The sequence below is a fragment of the Barbus barbus genome (genome assembly GCF_936440315.1).
Source record: "Barbus barbus genome assembly, chromosome: 33".
NCBI classification, from domain to species: Eukaryota; Metazoa; Chordata; class Actinopteri; order Cypriniformes; family Cyprinidae; genus Barbus; species Barbus barbus.
The window spans coordinates 18167383-18186639 of record NC_136761.1 but is presented as its reverse complement, the minus strand read 5'-3'; the positions used below and the strand labels follow the sequence as shown (position 1 = coordinate 18186639).

The window sequence follows — 19257 nt, the reverse complement described above, 5'->3', positions numbered from 1 at the left end:
ACTTTTATTTAAATTCTGAATGGAGATTAGGCTATATACAGCAAAGAAAGTGCGCAAAGTGCGCTTCTTCAAAAAGCTGTCACTTATTTCAGTTTATGGGGACCTCTAGTTCCGCTATAATCAATCTGGCAACACGGCACAATTAATCTCTTATTTACATCACCTCTACACTTTGTTCATTACAATCAGAGGATTCGCGTCACAAGTTTCCAGAACTCTGGACTAAACAAGAACACTGGCGTTCTGAGCGGTGAGTGGATTCTGACTCACTCAAACTCCTCAGATTGTCCATTGGGTAATAGAAATCAACAGATATGTCTCTGATTTGCTACAATGTGCAACTCTGCAAAAACAGAGCGCAAAAATATACACATTTGATTCTGACCTGAGACTGCCGGTTACTTTCGTTTTGTTGTTCGTTTGTTTAGTTGCTTCTTTCCTGAGTCTTGAACTCTGTTACATACATATTTTTTCCTTAAATCATCCCGGTGACCGTTTTTTTTTTTTTTTTAAGTCTCACGACCTACCCGAGGGTTTGAAAACCACTGCACTAGCCAAGTATTTGAATGTTGAGCAGCAAGCTCATTGGCTACCGATATGGAGAGAACCAATCAGCTGTGCCATGTTATAATGATGTCATTATGCCAGATTGAGTTAGACCTATTGGACTGCACCATCTAGAGTTTCATGCCAGAACTTTGGATTTAATTAGATATATAATTAATAACTTTTTGGAACTGCAAGTGCTATCACCTGTCAGGGTGTTAAAATGCTCACACAAATTAATTACTTGATATCCATTTTCCCTGAGCACACCTGAGCTTTTATCTTCAAAATAAATAAATAAATAAAACTTGCAGAAGATCCGACTCATTGAGCAGGCTCAGTAGAGTCACCCTCACTTCCAGTCCAAAACTGGCATTCATCAGTACCACACTGCTATTGACACAACAGCAAAGGGCCTGTAGCCAGCAGCAAATCCACCTGTTTAGGAGATGATCCTGCTTTGATAGCTCCTTCACATATGCAGATTTCTTGGGAGAGGTTTGTTTGTATGCGATTTCCTGGGAGACTCCATCTTGGGCTTAAATAAATAGCGGAGTTGTGATGATTAGCGCTGAGGTGCGCTCCTACTCCCACAAGCAATCTGCCAAACCTAGGCTTCTTCTGTCTTTGTTTTCACCTGAGTATTACCCAGAATCTCTCTCTCTTTCCCTCAGGTGGGTCCCAGAGCTACGGCCTTGATTGCGCTCTAATTTAGTTAGTTGGTTGTTGACTGTGACAGTGGTTCGGCCGAGGATTTTGCTGACACATTGTCACTCAGGGAGAGGCTCTCTTCAAGCAGGCCTCAAAGGGAGCCGGTCCCTCGAATACTAGTACACACACGTACGGAATTAATGTGGGTTTGGGGCAGTTCCAAGCTGCTGTTCCTGCTGCTCCTTAGGATTACAGAAATAACACAATTATCTCCATGGCTCTGAGCCGTTGACAGAGCAAGCCCTGTGTTTGTTAATAGCAGGCCAACAAAATCTCCCTCCAATATACAGAGCAGCACCGCAGTCACGCGCCAATGGTCTCTTTAGCACGCCGTCTCTATATGTCTCTCTTGCTGTTTTCTGTCTCACCTGTCTCTCTCTATTCCTTTTCCATTTTCTCCTACCTTCATTTATCTCTTCTCATCCCTCCCTCCCTTGTTTTTTTTGTATGTCATGCTATAAAAAGGAAGTCTGACATGCATCAGTGTCTTGATTTAATCATGACACATCTGCCATGATCTAGCATTTCTCTGTCCTTATGCTTTCCACCCTGGATCTGTTATCGAGGTGCCATATGTATAATTACCTTATAGAGAGGAGCATATGTCATTTTTATTGCTACAGCGGGAGCTCATAAAAAGTGTGGTCCAAAGCACAGGAGTCATGCTTTTCATTTTGGTTAACCATATGACAAGACCACATCCAAAATAATACAATCCATTCATCTGATACAATGTTTAGGTCTTGGTTTTTGTTATTAACGATGCTCACTTAGGTGGGCACCACTTTTCCTCAAATGTGTGACTTAGATGAAATATCTAATTTGGCAGTTCTGTTATCATTCACGCACACTTGTGTTATTCTAAACTCGTGTGACTGACTTTCATTTGTGGAGCGCAAATGCTATTCTGAAGAATGTTTCAGTTGTTTTGCCCATACAATGTATTTGAACAGTGGTCAAATTTAAAAATACAAAAAAGACATAAAGGTAGAGTGAAACAGCTCACTTATTCATCTCTGATCACAGAAATATTGGATTTTTATTTTGTGCCTTTAAGCAAGCTCCTAGGAACCACCCAGAAAACCTTAGCAACAGCATAGCAATGTGCTATGAGCCATTCAGTACACCTGGCAACCTTACAACACCCTAAAATGGTGGTGGTGGTTTCTTCAGAAAATGCAAAAATCTAGTTCTTTTTCCTGTAATCACAGTTTGTGCAGTCATTCTGTTTATGCTTGATGTCTGAAATTTGTTAAACTCTCAGCATCTGCAAATATGTACCCCGTTAACCCCCCCCCCCCCCCCCCCCCCCCACAAACACCCCACCCCATCCCCCTTCAAAAAAAAAAATGTGATAATTAATACTTACCCTCTGGTTCTGTCTCTTTGCTTTCAGTGAAAAAGGACGTGGAAGAAACAGATGACAGGATGACACAATTCAAGAAAAAAGCGAAAGAGCTGCGAATTCTGGATGCCAAGACAGCCCAGAATCTGTGTAAGTTATCAGCATTCTATATCATCTGTGTCCCCTAACACCCAGCCAAGAGCCTCCAAATACGGGGTTTTCTTTTCCGTCCAAAGAAGTTACATTTTTCTCTAAAGAATTGTCTTTTTAATTATTATTTTTTTATTTTTTTATTTTTTTTAAGATAAGTCCTTGGTATTTTTGCTCCATACTGGAAAAGATGGATCTAAGCGACTTTCTCTGTACTGAAAGCAGTTCAGGCTGCTGAATCTATAGCTGCAATGTTGTCAGGCTTTGACTGACACTTTACCTCTGTTCTCTTCTGTTTGTTTGTTTTCTTGTTCCTACATATCATGTCAGCTTTGAAATTCCTCTTATCCTCTTGTATTGTCAAGCAGCTTTCGTCAGTATTTGCTCTTCCTGCAACAGGTTTTGGGGAAGCTGTTTTTTGATAATGGATTCTACCCGATTCCTCTGATATCAGTTGTATCGTAAACACATAGGCGGAAAACTGGAAAAAGGACAAAACATTTTATTTGCGTCTGCCTCATCCTAACCACAGACAAAGCAAAATATTCCCCCCAAACCAAGTGTACTTCCATCTGGGACATTGATTGTTTTAATTGATTGGTTATAGTCCCACATGTAAATAAAAACCAATGTTCAGTAGAACTTATTTATCAAAATCAGTTTAATTAAATTTGCCCATTTTTACAGTTCTACACTTCTCTACCCCATGACACTAAAACACTGAGCTTGACCCTCTACTGGACAGAAGGAACTACCTGGTGATGTCACCGTTTGATCTGAACACATCTTGTTTTGTAGCCTGTATTGATCAGCCTGCCAGACCCTCCTGGCATTTAGTAACTCCCTGTCTCCCTTCCACTGCCACTTTTTCTCCCGCTCTTGAATCTTCAGGGAGAGACTGTGTGCGTGTGTGTATGAATTCATTGTGCTCTCAAGAGTGCCTGTGACTCTTTGGACTCTGATTGATGAAAGCAGCATGAGAATGCAATTTTATTCTTCTTTGGAAATGTTTGCTTCTTTGTCTTGGAGAGGAGAACACCTTAGATATACAATATCACACTTCATGAAATATTCATAGCAAATGCTAAAATAACCAGCCACCTGAGTATATGTCCTACCCATGCTTGTTTTCATCCTAGCCGGAAGAGTACTTGGATTCCAATTGAATACATCAATGCAATTTAAATGTGCGAATAGAGTAAGATTAAGCTCAGAGTCTGGCTGCACGGCTGCTGTTGAAGAACATATTTTAAGCCACATTATCCAAATTTTGGTTTAACATGGATAATAAAAGTATAACTAGGTGTGTGCATTTTCAGACAAAAATTGTGCTTGTACTTCTCTATAATAATTCTTGGGTGATTTCCAGAGCACTTATATATAGTTACTGGGGTTTTATAAGGGGTTGCTGAATGGCCCATGGTTTGGTTAGATTAATTGCTTGGATAATTAATTCATAAATTAATTTGACAATTTTTTTTTTTGCATGTTTTTTGTTTGTCAGACAAACATTAGGAGTCTCAGTGCATAGAACAGTATTTGCACACTTATTTTTTAACAAACTGCACAGTGTAATGTATCATTCATATCTTGGAATGAGTTATGCACTGAAGACTAATACAATTTATAGTGTTAGCATTTACAGGTACATCTCAAAACATTAGAATATCATGAAAAAGTTAATCTTGTAACTTATTTAAAAAATATATGAAACTTTCATATATTTTAGATTCATTACATGTAAAGTAAAACATTTCAAAAGTTTGTTTTGTTTTAATTTTGATGTCAAAATTAAAACAAATTTCAAAAATCAGTATCTCAAAATATTAGACTATTTACATTTGAGTTTCAATTTATGACCATCCCTACAGTATAAATTCCGGGTATCTCTTGTTCTTTGAAACCACAATAATGGGGAAGACTGCTGACTTGGCAATGATCCAGAAGACGAACATTACCCTTCCACAAAGAGGGTAAGTCACATAGGGTCATTACTGAAAGGTGTGGCTGTTTACAGAGTGCTGTATCAAAGCATATGAAATGCATTGGAATGAAGAATTTGGGTAGGAAACGGTGCACAAGCAACAGGGATGACCGCAAGCTTGAGAATACTGTCAAGCAAAGCTGATTCAAACACTTGTGAGAGCTTCACAAGGAGTGGACTGAAGCTGGAGTCAGTGCATCAAGAGTCTTCTGGAAAAGGGCTACCAAGCCACTTCTGAACCAGAGACAACGTCAGAAGCGTCTTACCTGGGCTGTGGAGAAAAAGAACTGGACTGTTGCTCAGTGGTCCAAAGTCCTCTTTTCAGATGAAAGTAAATTTTGCATTTCATTTGGAAATCAAGGTCCCAGAGTCTGGAGGAAGAGTGGAGAGGCCTATTTTAGGCCTATTATCAGATTTTTTCCCTATTTTAAAATTCTCTTTCTCAAATCAGGTTGTTTTGAGGTTCCTGTCAGAATGACGTAGTTCTGTACAGGCCCCTCCCACAAGAGTTGATTGACAAGACCGTCTTACATTAGACCCGCTCTGAGTGAGTTGAGAGCTGTCCACCTCCGGTGCAGGGAAAGAAAAGATGTCTCCGATAAAGCGATTTAAGTGTTTAGTTGTTTGATGTAATAATGAATATAGCAGTCATCATTAACTCCTGACATCTGAGCCACTGAAGGCAGAGGATTAACGTTACTTTCACTTTGAAGGGAATGGGCCAATCCCCGATCTACATAAATGCATCTACACTCCCCTCCAAAAGTATTGGGACAGTGAGGCCAATTCTTTTATTTTTGCTGTAGACTGAAAACATTTGGGTTTGACATCAAAAGATGAATATCAGACAAGAGACTTACATGCTAGCTTTTATTTCCAGGTATTTACATTTGGATCTGACACACAACTTAGAAGATATCACCTTTTGTTTGAACCCACCCATTGTTCATGTGAGCAAAAGTATTGGAACAGATAGAATAAACATAGATTAACGTGAAAAAGACTTAGTATTTAGTTGCAAATCCTTTGCTTTCAATAACAGCATCAAGCCTGTGATCACCAAACTTTTGCATTCTTCTTTTGTGATGCTTTTCCAGGCTTTCAGCGCAGCCTCTTTCAGTTGTTTGTTTTGGGGGGTTACCCCCTTCAGTCTCCTCTTTAGCAGGTAAAAGGCATGCTCTATAGGGTTTAAGTCTGAAAATTTACTTGGCCAGTCTAAAACCTTCCACTTCTTGACCCTGATGAACTCCTTTGTTGTTTTGGCAGTGTGTTTTGAGTCATTATCTTGCTGCATGATGAAGATCTCCCAATAAGTTTGTTTGCATCTTTCTTTAAATTGGCAGACAAAATGTTTCTGTAGACTTATGAGTTCATTTTGCTGCTGCCATCATGTGTTACATCAATGAAGATTAATGAGCCTGTCCCAGAAGAAGCCATGCAAGCCCAAGCTATGACATTACCTCCACTGTGTTTCACAGATGAGCTTGTATGTTTGGGATCATGAGCAGATCCTTTCTTTCTCCAAACTTTAGCCTTTCCGTCACTTTGGTAAAGGTTAATCTTTGTCTTATCATTCCATAAAACTTTGTCCCAGAATTTTTGAGGCTCATCTCTGTACTTTTTGGCAAATTCCAGCCTGGCCTTCTTATTCTACTTGCTAATGAGTGGTTTGCATCTTCTGGTGTAGCCTCTGTACTTGTGATCATGAAGTCTTCTGCGAACAGTAGATTGTGATACCTTCACTCCTGCCCTCTGGAGGTTGTTGCTGATCTCACTTACAGTTGTTTTAGGGTCTTTCCTGACAGCTCTCACAATGTTTCTGTCATCATCTGCAGTTGTTTTCCTTGGTCTACCTGTTCGATGTCTGTTAGTACACCAGTGGCTTCTTTCTTCTTCAGGACACTCCAAATGGTTGAAATGGCTATGGCCAATAGGGGGCAGTCGTGGCCTAATGGATAGAGAGTTGGACTTGTAACCCGAAGGTCGTGGGTTCGAGTCTCAGGTCCGGCAACCACGACTGAGGTGAGACCCTTGAGCAAGGCACCGAACCCCTCAACTGCTCCCCGGGCGCCGCATTGATGGCTGCCCGCTGCTCCAGGTGTACCTGGATGGGTTAAATGCAGAGAACGTCCCTTTCCCCCTTCCCCTTTGGTGGGAAAGTCGTGGCCTAATGGTTAGAGAGTCGGACTTGTAATCCGAAGGTTGCGGGTTCGAGTCTCCGGCTGGCAGGAATTGTAGGTGGGGGGAGTGAATGTCCAGCGCTCTCTCTCCACCCTCAATACCATGACTGAGGTGCCCTTGAGCAAGGCACCGAACCCCCAACTGCTCCCCCAGCATAAATGGCTGCCCACTGCTCCGGGTGTGTGTTCACGGTGTGTGTGTTCACTGCTGTGTGTGTGCACGTTGGATGGGTTAAATGCAGAGCACGAATTCCGAGTATGGGTCACCATACTTGGCTGAATGTCACTTCACTTCACTTCACTTCACTTCAATGTGTGTGCAATGGCTCTGATTGATTTTCCTTCTCCTCTCAACTTCACAATTGCTTGTTTTTCCATAGACAGCTCTCTGGTTTTCATGTTGGTTACACCTCTTAACTATAAATGCAGTTTGAACAGGCAAAACCCAAATCTGAAACTGAGCGTAGACATTCAGTGCTAATTATTGTTTGAATAATCATTGTGATAGGACACACCTGGGCAACAAAATACACCTGTCAGTCACATGTTCCAATATTTTTTCCTCACATGAAAGATGGGTGGGTTCAAACAAAAGGTGATATCTTCTAAGTTGTGTGTCAGATCCAGACGTAAATACCTGAAAATAAAAGCTGGCATGTAAATCTCTTGACTGATATTCATCTTTTGATGTCAAACCCAAATGTTTTCAGTCTACAGCAAAAATAAAGGAATTGGCCTCACTGTCCCAATACTTTTGGAGGGGAGTGTATGTTCGAGCGAATCATTCGTGATCCAGCTTTATCTACAGAAGAAGTGTATACGGCTTTTTATGAATCTTTGCAAATCGCCTTTCCTAATAATGTGCTAGTTAGCCAGTTTGCGGCTGAAGTTTACTATGTTCCATAGATATATATTCCTAGATGCCTCATTATCGACTGTTTCTATGGTCCGCGATACGTAAGCCATCTTTTTTTGAGCGCATTGCCTGTGTGCGACTACAACAGCAAATTATACGCTTGTATATCTTTGAATATTCATTGATTATTATGGTGATTGCGAGATGGCTGACGCGTCAACGTATCTGGAGTGGTCGAATAGGGATCTACACATATCTATGGTCTGCTCGTCACTCCAGAGTCAGCAGAGCTCACTAGGATTTAAAGTAACATTAACTATATTTTGACAGGTTTAAAAAGGTGTTTTTGACACTATCATTGAGAATTTTTAACCAAAGTATGTTATAGACTTTTAATTAAGACCCTAAAGAAATCATATCAACTTGTGTAAAATGGGCATCCCATGACCCCTTTAAATCCTTAACACTTACTATGAGCAGTAATAATAGAGATGCTTGTGTCAGTCAGTACTACTAATGCAACAAAAGGGGTGCCATTTTCATAAATCATGTAACATGCTCATATAACATGCAACAAGGGTAGATGACATCAAGGTCAGGTTTGTGTGTTTTTTATTTTTTCTTCTCCTCTTCTTCGATTAGATCTGGAGCAGATGGAGATGGCCCTAACAGAAAAGATGGCAGTGACATTTCTCTCTTCCCCTCATTCACTCTCTTTCACATTCTCGTTCTTTCATTCTCATTTCTGCTAGTTCTTTACCCTGCCTTTGATGCGACACACACGCATACACACACATCACTTCAGGCTTTGGAGTAACTAATGCAGAACACGAGTGGGAGTGCTGTTACACATTCACTTCAGCCACAAATCTGTCGTCTCTCAAAGAGAAAGGAAAGGGGAGGTGGGACAGGAAAGCAGAAAGAGGTTGTGTAAAAGAATCTTCAATTTTATTTATTAATTTTGATTTAAAAAATATATATTTTTTATTTTATTTTTGTGTTGGGGGCCTCAAAGACAGGGTTGTTCCAGGTTTGTGAAAATGACCCAAGGTACTTGTGCAACTCAATTCGACTCTTTACTTGGACAAGAGAGGGTTACTCATACCCCAGGGTATCTATTGCTGTCTTCCCCTCATGCTGAGAGTACAGTCTGTGGGATGACTGGACAATGCCCACACTTTCATTTTTTGGCCATGAAATTCTAGGAAAACTTGCTGAGTTCATTGATCCTGGGGGCCTGTGAGCAATCCCACACAGACACACACATGATCCCACACATCACTGTGAGTGTAAAGAGAAGCAGGATATTTGTTCTGCTACTCTGAACCTGGGGCCCGGGTGTGGCTCCGTGCACAGCTGAAACAATAATCCAGATGTGACGAGGAGGCTGTGAATCTCATGAGTGCAGTTAACATAGGAGGAACCAAGCAAAGCAAGCAACAACTACATGAAGTCATGCTCCTCTATTAACACAGAGATACCCAGCAGAGCTCTGTGGTCCATTAGCATGTTTAACAATCCCTGGATTCTGTTCCCTCCCTTGGTCCAACTCCAGAAGAGTCACGTCGCCCCTCCGTCAGCATTCCTTTTTTACACATGTAGGGGACTGCATTTAAAACAAAGTGAGAGTTGCTAAATTATGCCCGTGTGTGGAGTTGGTTTAGTATAGATAGCTTTTTATATATTTGGGATGGAAGAGCTCTCTTTGCATAATGCTTGCAATTTGGCAGACTTGCAAGGTTTGCTGTGTTGAGAAAAAAACAACCAAAAAAAAACTAAACAAAATGTGACTAAATCCCGGGCTTATGAGTACAAGTGGATATGAACGGAAATGAATTATGGCATGCATCTGTCATGGACAAACTTGTTAGAGGAAAAACTCAGGATAATTCACTCACTGTGAATGTGTAAATTATGCTAATGAATCAACAGATGAGGCGAAAGCATTTGTCGTCCAATTAAATTTTTTGCAGCAAATATGATAAGTTCTGACTGGGGGTTGTTAAACTCACCACATTCAGTGACTAACCATTTGTTTGTTTATTGGCATGTGATACTCTTGATGATTGGCTCATCATGCTACTGATGGTTGCATCATTAGCATATCCCTATAGCCAGGCTGTATTGTGTTGTTAGGTTAGTTTTAAAACCTCGTTGTGCGTTTTGGCACACCGAAGCTACAATAAGAATTTCTTCCTATGCCATTGTGTCCGGTTTTTGCCAGATGAGCCCCCTGCTTTGAAATGCCGCTGTGTTTGCTCTACCTTTATCTCCTGAAAAAAAAAAGAACAGAAGTCTGCTTTCTCTGAAGAAACCGGCATATTGTCACACGCAGATGGCTGACTAATGAATTGCAGAAAATAGAGCATAGTTTCACAGAGACTCAGTCAATCAGCTGGTGGGAATGGTAGTTTATTAAATCACTGTTCATCAGAAGTTGGACCTCATTCACCTGCACACCAGAGAGCTGGATGGTGGGGTGAGGCAGAAGTGAGTGAGTGAGTGAAGTGACATACTGCCAAGTATGGTGACCCATACTCGGAATTCGTGCTCTGCATTTAACCCATCCAACATGCACACACACAGCAGTGAACACACACACACCGTGAACACACACCCGGAGCAGTGGGCAGCCATTTATGCTGCGGCGCCCGGGGAGCAGTTGGGGGTTCGGTGCCTTGCTCAAGGGCACCTCAGTCGTGGTATTGAGGGTGGAGAGAGCGCTGGACATTCACTCCCCCCACCTACAATCCCTGCCGGCCCGAGATTCGAACCCGCAACCTTTGGATTACGAGTCCGACTCTCTAACCATTAGGCCACGACTTCCCCCAAGAAGGGCCTTCGCATTCATTGGCTGATGCAATTCTGAGGAATCTGACCAAATAAATACTTATTTCAAAGAACAGACTCTCACGTATTATCTTCAGTAGATCCACTCAGCCATACGTTCCCATCAAACATTTGCTGAAATAGCTTGGTGGTAGGTGGTACAAAACAAGAGCAGCCCCTTGAATGCTTTCTGTACTGTGATAATTCCCCAGAACAAAATCAGGTTCTGCTCACCATTGTTTCCAGACACTACTGGAAAACTCTTGACTGTCTTAATCTGCATAAATGTTAAGGTAATTTTAACCTCAATGCAGTGACTGCTTCAGACAGAAATGTACAATTATGTTCGGTCCCCCACTGATGCGCTTTAAACTGCGCACTATAAGCTATATGCTATAATTACAGACTATTCTTTCCTCAGAAGCGGTGGAGGTTATCAAATTCAGCTGTTGGGTAAATTGCACCTGTGGTTCTCTGCATTTCAACCTGGGTGAAAGTTTAAGATGTGTAGTCATTATCTTGTGATAGGGCCCCAAATCTGAGGTTATTTTAGCTGCTTTTATTGTTGCCAGAAAATTGTGGTGTTTGAAACATGGTGTTTTTCTTTCACTTCCAATTGCCCATGAAATTCTAGGAAATATCCCGAAGTGGAATAAACACTCAAACTGTGTTTTTACCATCCACCTGTTATTGACGTTGTCCCATGATAATTTCTGAGGGAGGCCCTGTTGAACACTAACAATCTAAACTACAGGGCCAGAAAATAACTCCACCATTTGTTTCCCCCTCTTTTTTTCTTTCCAAACAGCAATTTTCCTGGGATCATTCCGGCTGCCTTATGAAGAGATCCGGGATATCGTGCTGCAGGTGGATGAGGAGAGGCTAAGTGAAGCACTAATCCAGGTGAGTTGTGTGTGCATAGGCACTTTCACATATAATGCAGCTTGATCCCCTATTTAAAACCTTTATCCGCTCACAGGGCTATGTATGAAATGCAAACACATCCTGGTCAAAATGCAGTTCAGGTCCTACTGGGGTCATTTAGTTTTATTTATATTTATATTTATATATATATATATACACACACACACATATATATACACATATATATATATATATATATACATATACATATATATATATAGCCAGTAGAAGCTCCACTAAAGATAGAGAGGTGTGTGTGTACATATATATATATATATATATATATATATATATATTATGTACACACATAATATGATATATATATATATACTGTATACTCACAAACACACATATCTAACTTTATCCATTTTATCTATTTATCTATTTTGTGTGTTTTGTACCCTACATTTTCACCATTGTTATTTATTTATTTTTTATTGTTATGTGTTTATTTTAGTATCTTAGGGCTGCTAAAGTCGTGTTATCCAATACAGTTTTAAAATTAAAAATATTTAAATGGTACAATAATTTATTTTTTTGCATTTCTTTATGTAAACTGTCTTTATTTTACTTTACTTAATAAAATGAAATGAATGAATTAATTGATTTCTTAATTTTATGGGCAGGTTTATGGTTTAGATAGTTTGGAGTCATTAAAAAATATTATTATTATTTATTCATTTAATTATTAGTAGTATTAATTTTAGTTAATAGACATTTATCTTTTGTTAAAGACAAATCTCGTAGAATGTTGTGCTACTAAAGAGTGTGTGTGTGTGTGTGTGCTTCTGAACTTTTGACAGAAACACACCAAATCCCTAAACAGATAAATCTGTTTTTTCGAAAGCCAGATATTCATGGGAATTTTCTGAATAGCATTTGTAAAAACGTCCTACGTTTGTCTTTTCTCTGAGATTCGTCATGCTTACAGATGACTGTGTGCATTTGAAAGGCTTCATTAAAGAGACGTCTTTGATGCCAGGCAGTGCTTCTTGTACAATACTCTGTCTGCTTTCATTCACCAAGCCAGTAGAAGCTCCACTTTCACTCTCTCATAATAGCTGCTTTGGGACAGGACTTGGCAAAACTCCTGCCGCCCCACCCTCCCTCCCACTGCCCTTTGTCTTACAGGCAAGATTGATGATCCTTCAGGAAGCTCTTCACGCCCTGACTGTCTCAGTGGTTTTTGTTCATCTTAAACGTGGTAATTGCAAATGGCATTTGTTTCCTGAACTAAAGATACCTCAGCTGTCTGTGAAAGAGTTGATCTCATTTACATTAGACCACCCTTTGCCTCGAACCCTCTGGTGGCTTTTTCACCACTGTGAATTAGGTGGATTTGAAAGAGTAAACTCTGCTTCACAACTGACAGCTTGGCGTTTATCTCAGAGACCACTAGGGGGATTTGTGACTTTTATTTTAGCTTTTGCTTCTGAAGTGCTTGGGCCATGTCCAAGTGCCAGAATTCATCTGCATTTTTTCCCCTTCATCTAGATGAGGGATTTTTGTTGTTTTCTGTCTCTATTTTTCGCCTTGCTCTTCTTTCAAAGCTGGAGAAAGGTAGAGCAGATAAGGAATATTTAGATGTCCTGGTCCACATTGGCCCTTCCTGGCTGTTACTGGGAGCAGAGATGACCTTTAATTGCCAGGTGGTTTGGGCTGGGTGTGTGGAAGCCTGAACTGAGGTGACAGCCTTGTCGCTCTTTACAGAAGCAGAAGAGCTAAAGTGATGACCTTTTCCCACATTCAGCTGCGCTTTATAGAGGAGATTCATCTGTCAGGTCTGCACACCTCTTTCCCTTGTCTCTATTCTCAGTTTCATCCTTCTTTCTCTCTGACCCTCTCTCTCTCTCGCACTGCCCCATCTTCATCCCTGGAACTCAAATAGCCATGGCATGACATCCTCATCCTTGAGTGGGAGGTAATGCACAGGTCCAGTTTTATGTCCTTGCACAGTAATGGTATAGGCTTTTTAGCAGTTCTCGGGCAGGATGGTAATGCCTCAGTCATGTCGACGGGATGTTGGCAGAAGCTTGTGGGTGAGCTTGCAGCCACAGACAGACATACCTCTGAACCACTCAAATAATATGGATGGAGAGACTACTGGGTATTGTTCTTTTTTATTTTTCTTTCTCCTAGGGTAGGGACATGCTGATTACTGCTCTGTCTTGACATCATTCACACTGCGTCAAGGAAATGTCAAGTCTCAAAATAGGAAGAACTGCCAGATGAGTGCCCCAGTGGTCACACTCAGGATTCAGACTTGACCGCACATGAAAGAAATGAGCATGGTCTCGTTAATGATAGAATGAGAATATGCTGTTCTATATTCCTTGAAAGTAAATATGAATTATGTTCTACTGACTAATTTAATAAGATAGTTATTGAAAATTAACTCAATTTCAAAAGTTCAGTTATGATTGAACCAAGTGGTGGACGTAATTATAAGGGCATATACACATCGATGTATGTATATAATAAAAGAATATATTATATACATAAAATAAATTTGACATTGTCCTAATTTTCTTTGATTTCAGTTTACTTTAATTCTCCTTCAAATTATAATTGTCTGCCCTCTTTGCTGCTACTTATCAAATCAGAATAATAAAAAAAAAAACACTTGTCACTTTCACAAACCCTTGTATTCTTCCCCTACATCCTTGCAACACACTTTTGCCATTAAAATAAAAGCATTCTGTGACTCAGCATGAACTCTAGTGTAAGTGCCATCAAAGAAGAAAATGCTGTATTCCTCTAAATTTGAAGTGTAATGTAAACGATGTCTCCGTTGAGGGCAGCAAGTGTTATTAAACAATCACCTACATCTGTTAGAGCTGCTTGGTTGAGTGTGCTCCATCCTAGACATACAGTACTCCTCTAGCTCCATCGGATCATACAAGCGATGCACAGATCTGTAAACCCCAGCAGGCTTGCCAGGGTATAGCATCCATACAGTAGGCGTGTGAAGCCTCTCATCTAACGCTTGCCTGCACAGCCAAGCACTCAAACACTTACTTTCCATTGTCTGGAGAAAAATGCAATGCCTCACTCAGATGCTCTCTCTCTCTCTGACAGGATTGAGGCTTAGCCTCTCTCTCTTTTTTTTTTTTGACTGTCCCTCTTTTTTCATTTTTTTTTTTTTAAAGTTCTTGCTTTGTGGATGTCATTCTATATTTTCTCATCACGCAAGCAAAGAACCGTCATCACACTGACAACAAATGGCCTGCAAAACAATCAGATAAAAAAGCATTTATTATAGTGTCTGGTCCAGGCAAAGGTCCCCATAAAAAAAGGCAGACATGTTGACAAAGAAGCTCTGCCCCATTGTCGACGTGTGGCACAGACAGAAGAGAAAGAGACTGGGCACGTGCAAAAGAGACCAAGGTCTGCACGCCACCATTGTGCTCACGTTTTTCAGAACACCTGCTTCACAACCCAGAAGAAGCCAGGTTCAGCCACGTACTGCTTTGTTCAAGCCACCAGTGAGGCCACAACCTTAAATCTTCCACCCAGGCAAATCTCCTTCACTCTGCATCATGCCTTTATGTTAATACACATCCATTTATTTCACGCACAACTGAGTTCGGCAGCTGCACCCTGCTGACCCCATATGAAAAGTGTGAAGATAAGTCTGAAAGTTTCTTTACAGCACTTTTTGATACCACTAAATCTCTGTAATCAGTTTAGATGATAATTTGAGAAACAAACCTCTGGATTTCTTGTTCCCTGCCAGGGAGGCAGTATCTTAAGTTTGCGTTCTCCAGTGGTGTCTTAATCTCTCAAAGAACCCTTCCTCAGCCCTCTGGGAAGACTTTAATGCGGGGATAGTGGTTTTTGGTTCAATGCCCTTGCACTGCTGATGCCCAAAGCACAGCAAAGCCAAAAGCCAGAACAATGCAGATATCATTAATAAGCTCTCAAAGGTTGTGGGCCTCTCTGAAATAATGCACCAGTGGCATTATAGTGTGCTGAGAATAGGACAATAGACAAACAGACCACACTCCAATGCAATGCAATATGATAATAAACAAAGTAACAGGTTAGTCTTGATAAAGGAAGGGAACGGAGAGGGATAAACTAGGATGTTCTCGGGAGGGGATTTTTAAAGAACAATCTTGTTGCCCAATCGCTACTTTCACATGGATAGATGTTTCTTATTCTCACTGTCTCTCTGGCTCGTTTTCTATACGAGGGTTGTACTTAGGCACTGTGCTGGCCTGGAGCAAAACTTTATCTCATAATTCTAATAAGCTTTTCTATCTACATCATACTCGAGATGGACTCAACCTTTGTACTCTTTGTATAGCGCTATCAACAGGGAGCTGTGTAATGAACACTAATAGCTTTCATTTGAAAATGACCCACTGCACGTCTCTCTTCTTAGCGCACATGCTCTCATTATGGCAGGGCTAACCTCAGTTCAGCTCAGTTAATGTGCTCAGTGAAAGGCCAGTTATTCACAGGAAATAGAACTGTGGGCTTTTATACTCCTGCTGTGGTTTGTGTGATCTTCTTTTTTAAACTTCAAACCGAACTAAAAATATCAGCATATCTATAATTGGCCAATTTGTTAAATATTACGTTTAAGTCATGGCCTGATGAAGTGCTGTTAATTGCTATCCAGGTTTCTTCTCTCATTAGGTTCACAGATATCGCTGCAAACTTGCTATTTAGCAGTCATATAGAAGCAGTTTTAATTTGCATCGACTTGATGTGTATTAGAAAGGAATATACCTGGACGAAGATAATCAAAAGAGCAATGCTTAAATGCAGTCAAACTATTGTGGAAATGTTGTATATGGTATGTCAGATTTTGTATTTGTTGATTTCACACACATGCATGATGGTATGTGTAATTTAAAACTTCTATATTGTAATCATATATTTTTTAATTGTCTGAGAATATTTAGAATATTGATTTCAGTCATTCAGTGCCCAAACTTTGACTAAAATGTTGACAAAATAAAATGTGAATAAAATGAAGCAAAATATGGAAATATTTAATTTAATTTAATTTTGTTTAATTTAATATTTAATTTGATTCGATATTTAATTGGATTTAATATATAATTAAATTAAATTAATTTAATTTAATCATTCACTTTTTTATAATTTTTTGTTTAAAATGCTCAGTGGTTTTGTTTCACAATTCCATGGATTTATTCAGATATTTTCGATCAACAGAACAACAGATCAAAATGAAAATATTTCCACAAATCAAAATAAACCTTCTTGTTACTACAGGAGAGAAAAAAACATGTTTGTGCGACTATTGACATCTTTGTTATTTATCAGGTGAATTCAAATGAACTTGTTCTATTTTTATTTTTTTTGATCACTTTATTTTGACATTAAATAGTGTGTCTGTTGCCTGTTGATCAGTGGCAGAAAGGCCATATCCACAAATCCACAGTGATCCGCTGCTGTGACACAGCAAAACCAGAAAAAGTTCATGCGAGTGAGTACTTTTGGCACTATATGTGGTCATACACTTGATTTGAGCATGTTAGATCTCAGCCCAGTGCTAGAAGTCAGTGAGATGGCCCTGTCTACCTGTCTCTCTCAGTGCTCCCTAACTGTCTCCGTCAACACAGACTACCAACACCCAAGAGGTTCTCTCAGTTCCCTCTTAACACTGCCAATTACTGTTCAGTCTGCACTGTTTCATGTACTGATCTTTAGCAGGACTCTGTCTGCCAGTCACTGTGGAAAGTCCTCTTCTCTCACAAGCAGGGGTTTCAAGCACATAAGAAAGTCTGTAGCATGACTGATTTATGTTAATCACGGTGTGTTGTGGGGAGCACGTCACACAACCTCAGCTGTGTATTTGACAGCCAAGTTCTCCCCAGAGCCACAGTGATGTCATCACTACGATGTGTGTCATTGCATGGACTGAGCTGCAGAGCGGTGTCACCGCTGAGTTTCTGTAATTATATATCATAGACGAAAGAAAACTGCTCATTTTTGAATGACATTCCTCACCACATTAGTATGCTCCTGCAGTACCTTCTACTTGTTATGAATTATGCCAATCATTCCTTAGGATTCATCCCTATTGACCGCTCGACTACTGAAAAGGAAATGTACTAATGTAACATGTACCCTTGTGCAATTCAGTATTCAAAGGAACTCCATACTTCCCATTTTTGTCATTTTAGCACCATGTATTTTTAATTCCCGAGTTGATAAGATGGAAATGTGCGACGCTCGATCCTGTTTCACTCCTTCCTTGTGAAGTATGCTTTATGAGTCCTTTTGGACTGAATACTTTCCAAACTGCAGATTTTTCATTCATGCACCTACGCTGGACTGCATAACTTAAGGCCCTTTTTTAAAGCTTCAGTTGCATTTAGGAGTAATATTAATAAATAGTAAAAAATATATGCCAAAATATTAGGGCTATCCTATGATTTGTGATGTTAATCTCATAATGTTGAAGACCCCCCCCAAAAAAAAACAAAACAAAAAAATCTATCATCATTTACTGACTTTGGTAACCCCACCCCCACCCCCTTCTTCCTCTGTGGAACACATTAAAAAAGAAAACAATATATATTTATTTATTTAATTATTTAATTGTTTCATTCATGCATGCATTCATTCATTCATTCATTCATTCATTTTTTATTTTAAATGAAAATCTCCAGTTTGGTTTTGCCTAAATGGTTTATCAGCAGCATAGCGACTTTGATTGATTCATAAATGTATTTTATTTTATTTATTTATAATTTTTTTATTTTATTTATTTATTTTTTTGCATGAAACTCTCCAGTTTGCCTAAATAGTTTATGACTAGCATAGTAACTTTGATTCAACATGAATGTTTGATTCAACACCGAAAAAAAGTGTTGAATCAGTCTCTGATTATTATTATTATTCAATCGTTTATCCTTACAGTCTCTTTTTGTTCAACTCAAAACATCATAACGGCAGCTAATAAAGTATGTAGCGCAATGCATAATGTGTAACGATGACAAATAACCACACTCTCTGTCCCGCCTGATACAGCACCACAGCGTTAGAGATGACAGTATTGCATTCTCATGTCCTTAGAAATCTGGCATCGCATTAATAGCTTATTAGGGTGATGTAAGGTAGCGTACTTGACTGAAATCTTCGTAGCATTTTCTGAGAAGCCCATTGTCCATCCTGACGTATGTCCTGCCAGCTTTCTCTCCCGCTGCGCCTCACCTCAGTGCAGCTACGGCCTTCTCAGCATGCTTGTGCGTAGTCGTGCCTGTTAGGGGTTCCGTGTTTGCCCTTGCTTGTTATTATTGTTTATCTTGTTTGTCAATCACCCGGATCGTCTGCCATTTCGGCTATGCCTTCATACATATTCATGAGCCCTCATTACCTGCCTCGCTGGTTGCAGGGCATGGTGACTGTGACAGCCTTTGTTCTCAAGGCTAACAACAGGTAACTGGAGCAGCCTGGTGTATTGTTACCTGTTGTTTGAATATAGTGAAAAGTACGTTCAGGACAGGACGAGAAGTACAGAGGTGTCACAGGCTTCCAGATTAATGGCTAAGCAGAAAAGACTGCTCACCCCCTTGAGTTTAATTGAAGCCTTGTTTTGGCACAGCTCTGGTAGGCTCCTCTGCATGAAATGCAAATTCAGTAGTAATACAACTTTATGTTGTGCTGATCAAGTGAGTAATTGTGTGTGTGTATTTATGAATGTATATAAGACAGAAAAATGTAACAGACAGCTCAGGTGTTCATGCTCGCC

General features: G+C 39.9%; 1 protein-coding gene across 4 annotated transcripts in view; it reads left to right on the top strand.

Moving 5' to 3' along the window:
- LOC306853180 (protein diaphanous homolog 2-like) overlaps window positions 1-19257 on the top strand; it is a 446875-nt gene that overhangs the window by 247214 nt on the left and 180404 nt on the right. For all 4 annotated transcript variants that reach the window (XM_079390392.1, XM_079390393.1, XM_079390391.1 and 1 more), the window contains 2 exons: window positions 2654-2752; window positions 11410-11504. In XM_079390392.1, coding sequence (XP_079246518.1) covers window positions 2654-2752; window positions 11410-11504 — 194 coding nt within the window. The remainder of the gene's footprint in view (window positions 1-2653; window positions 2753-11409; window positions 11505-19257) is intronic.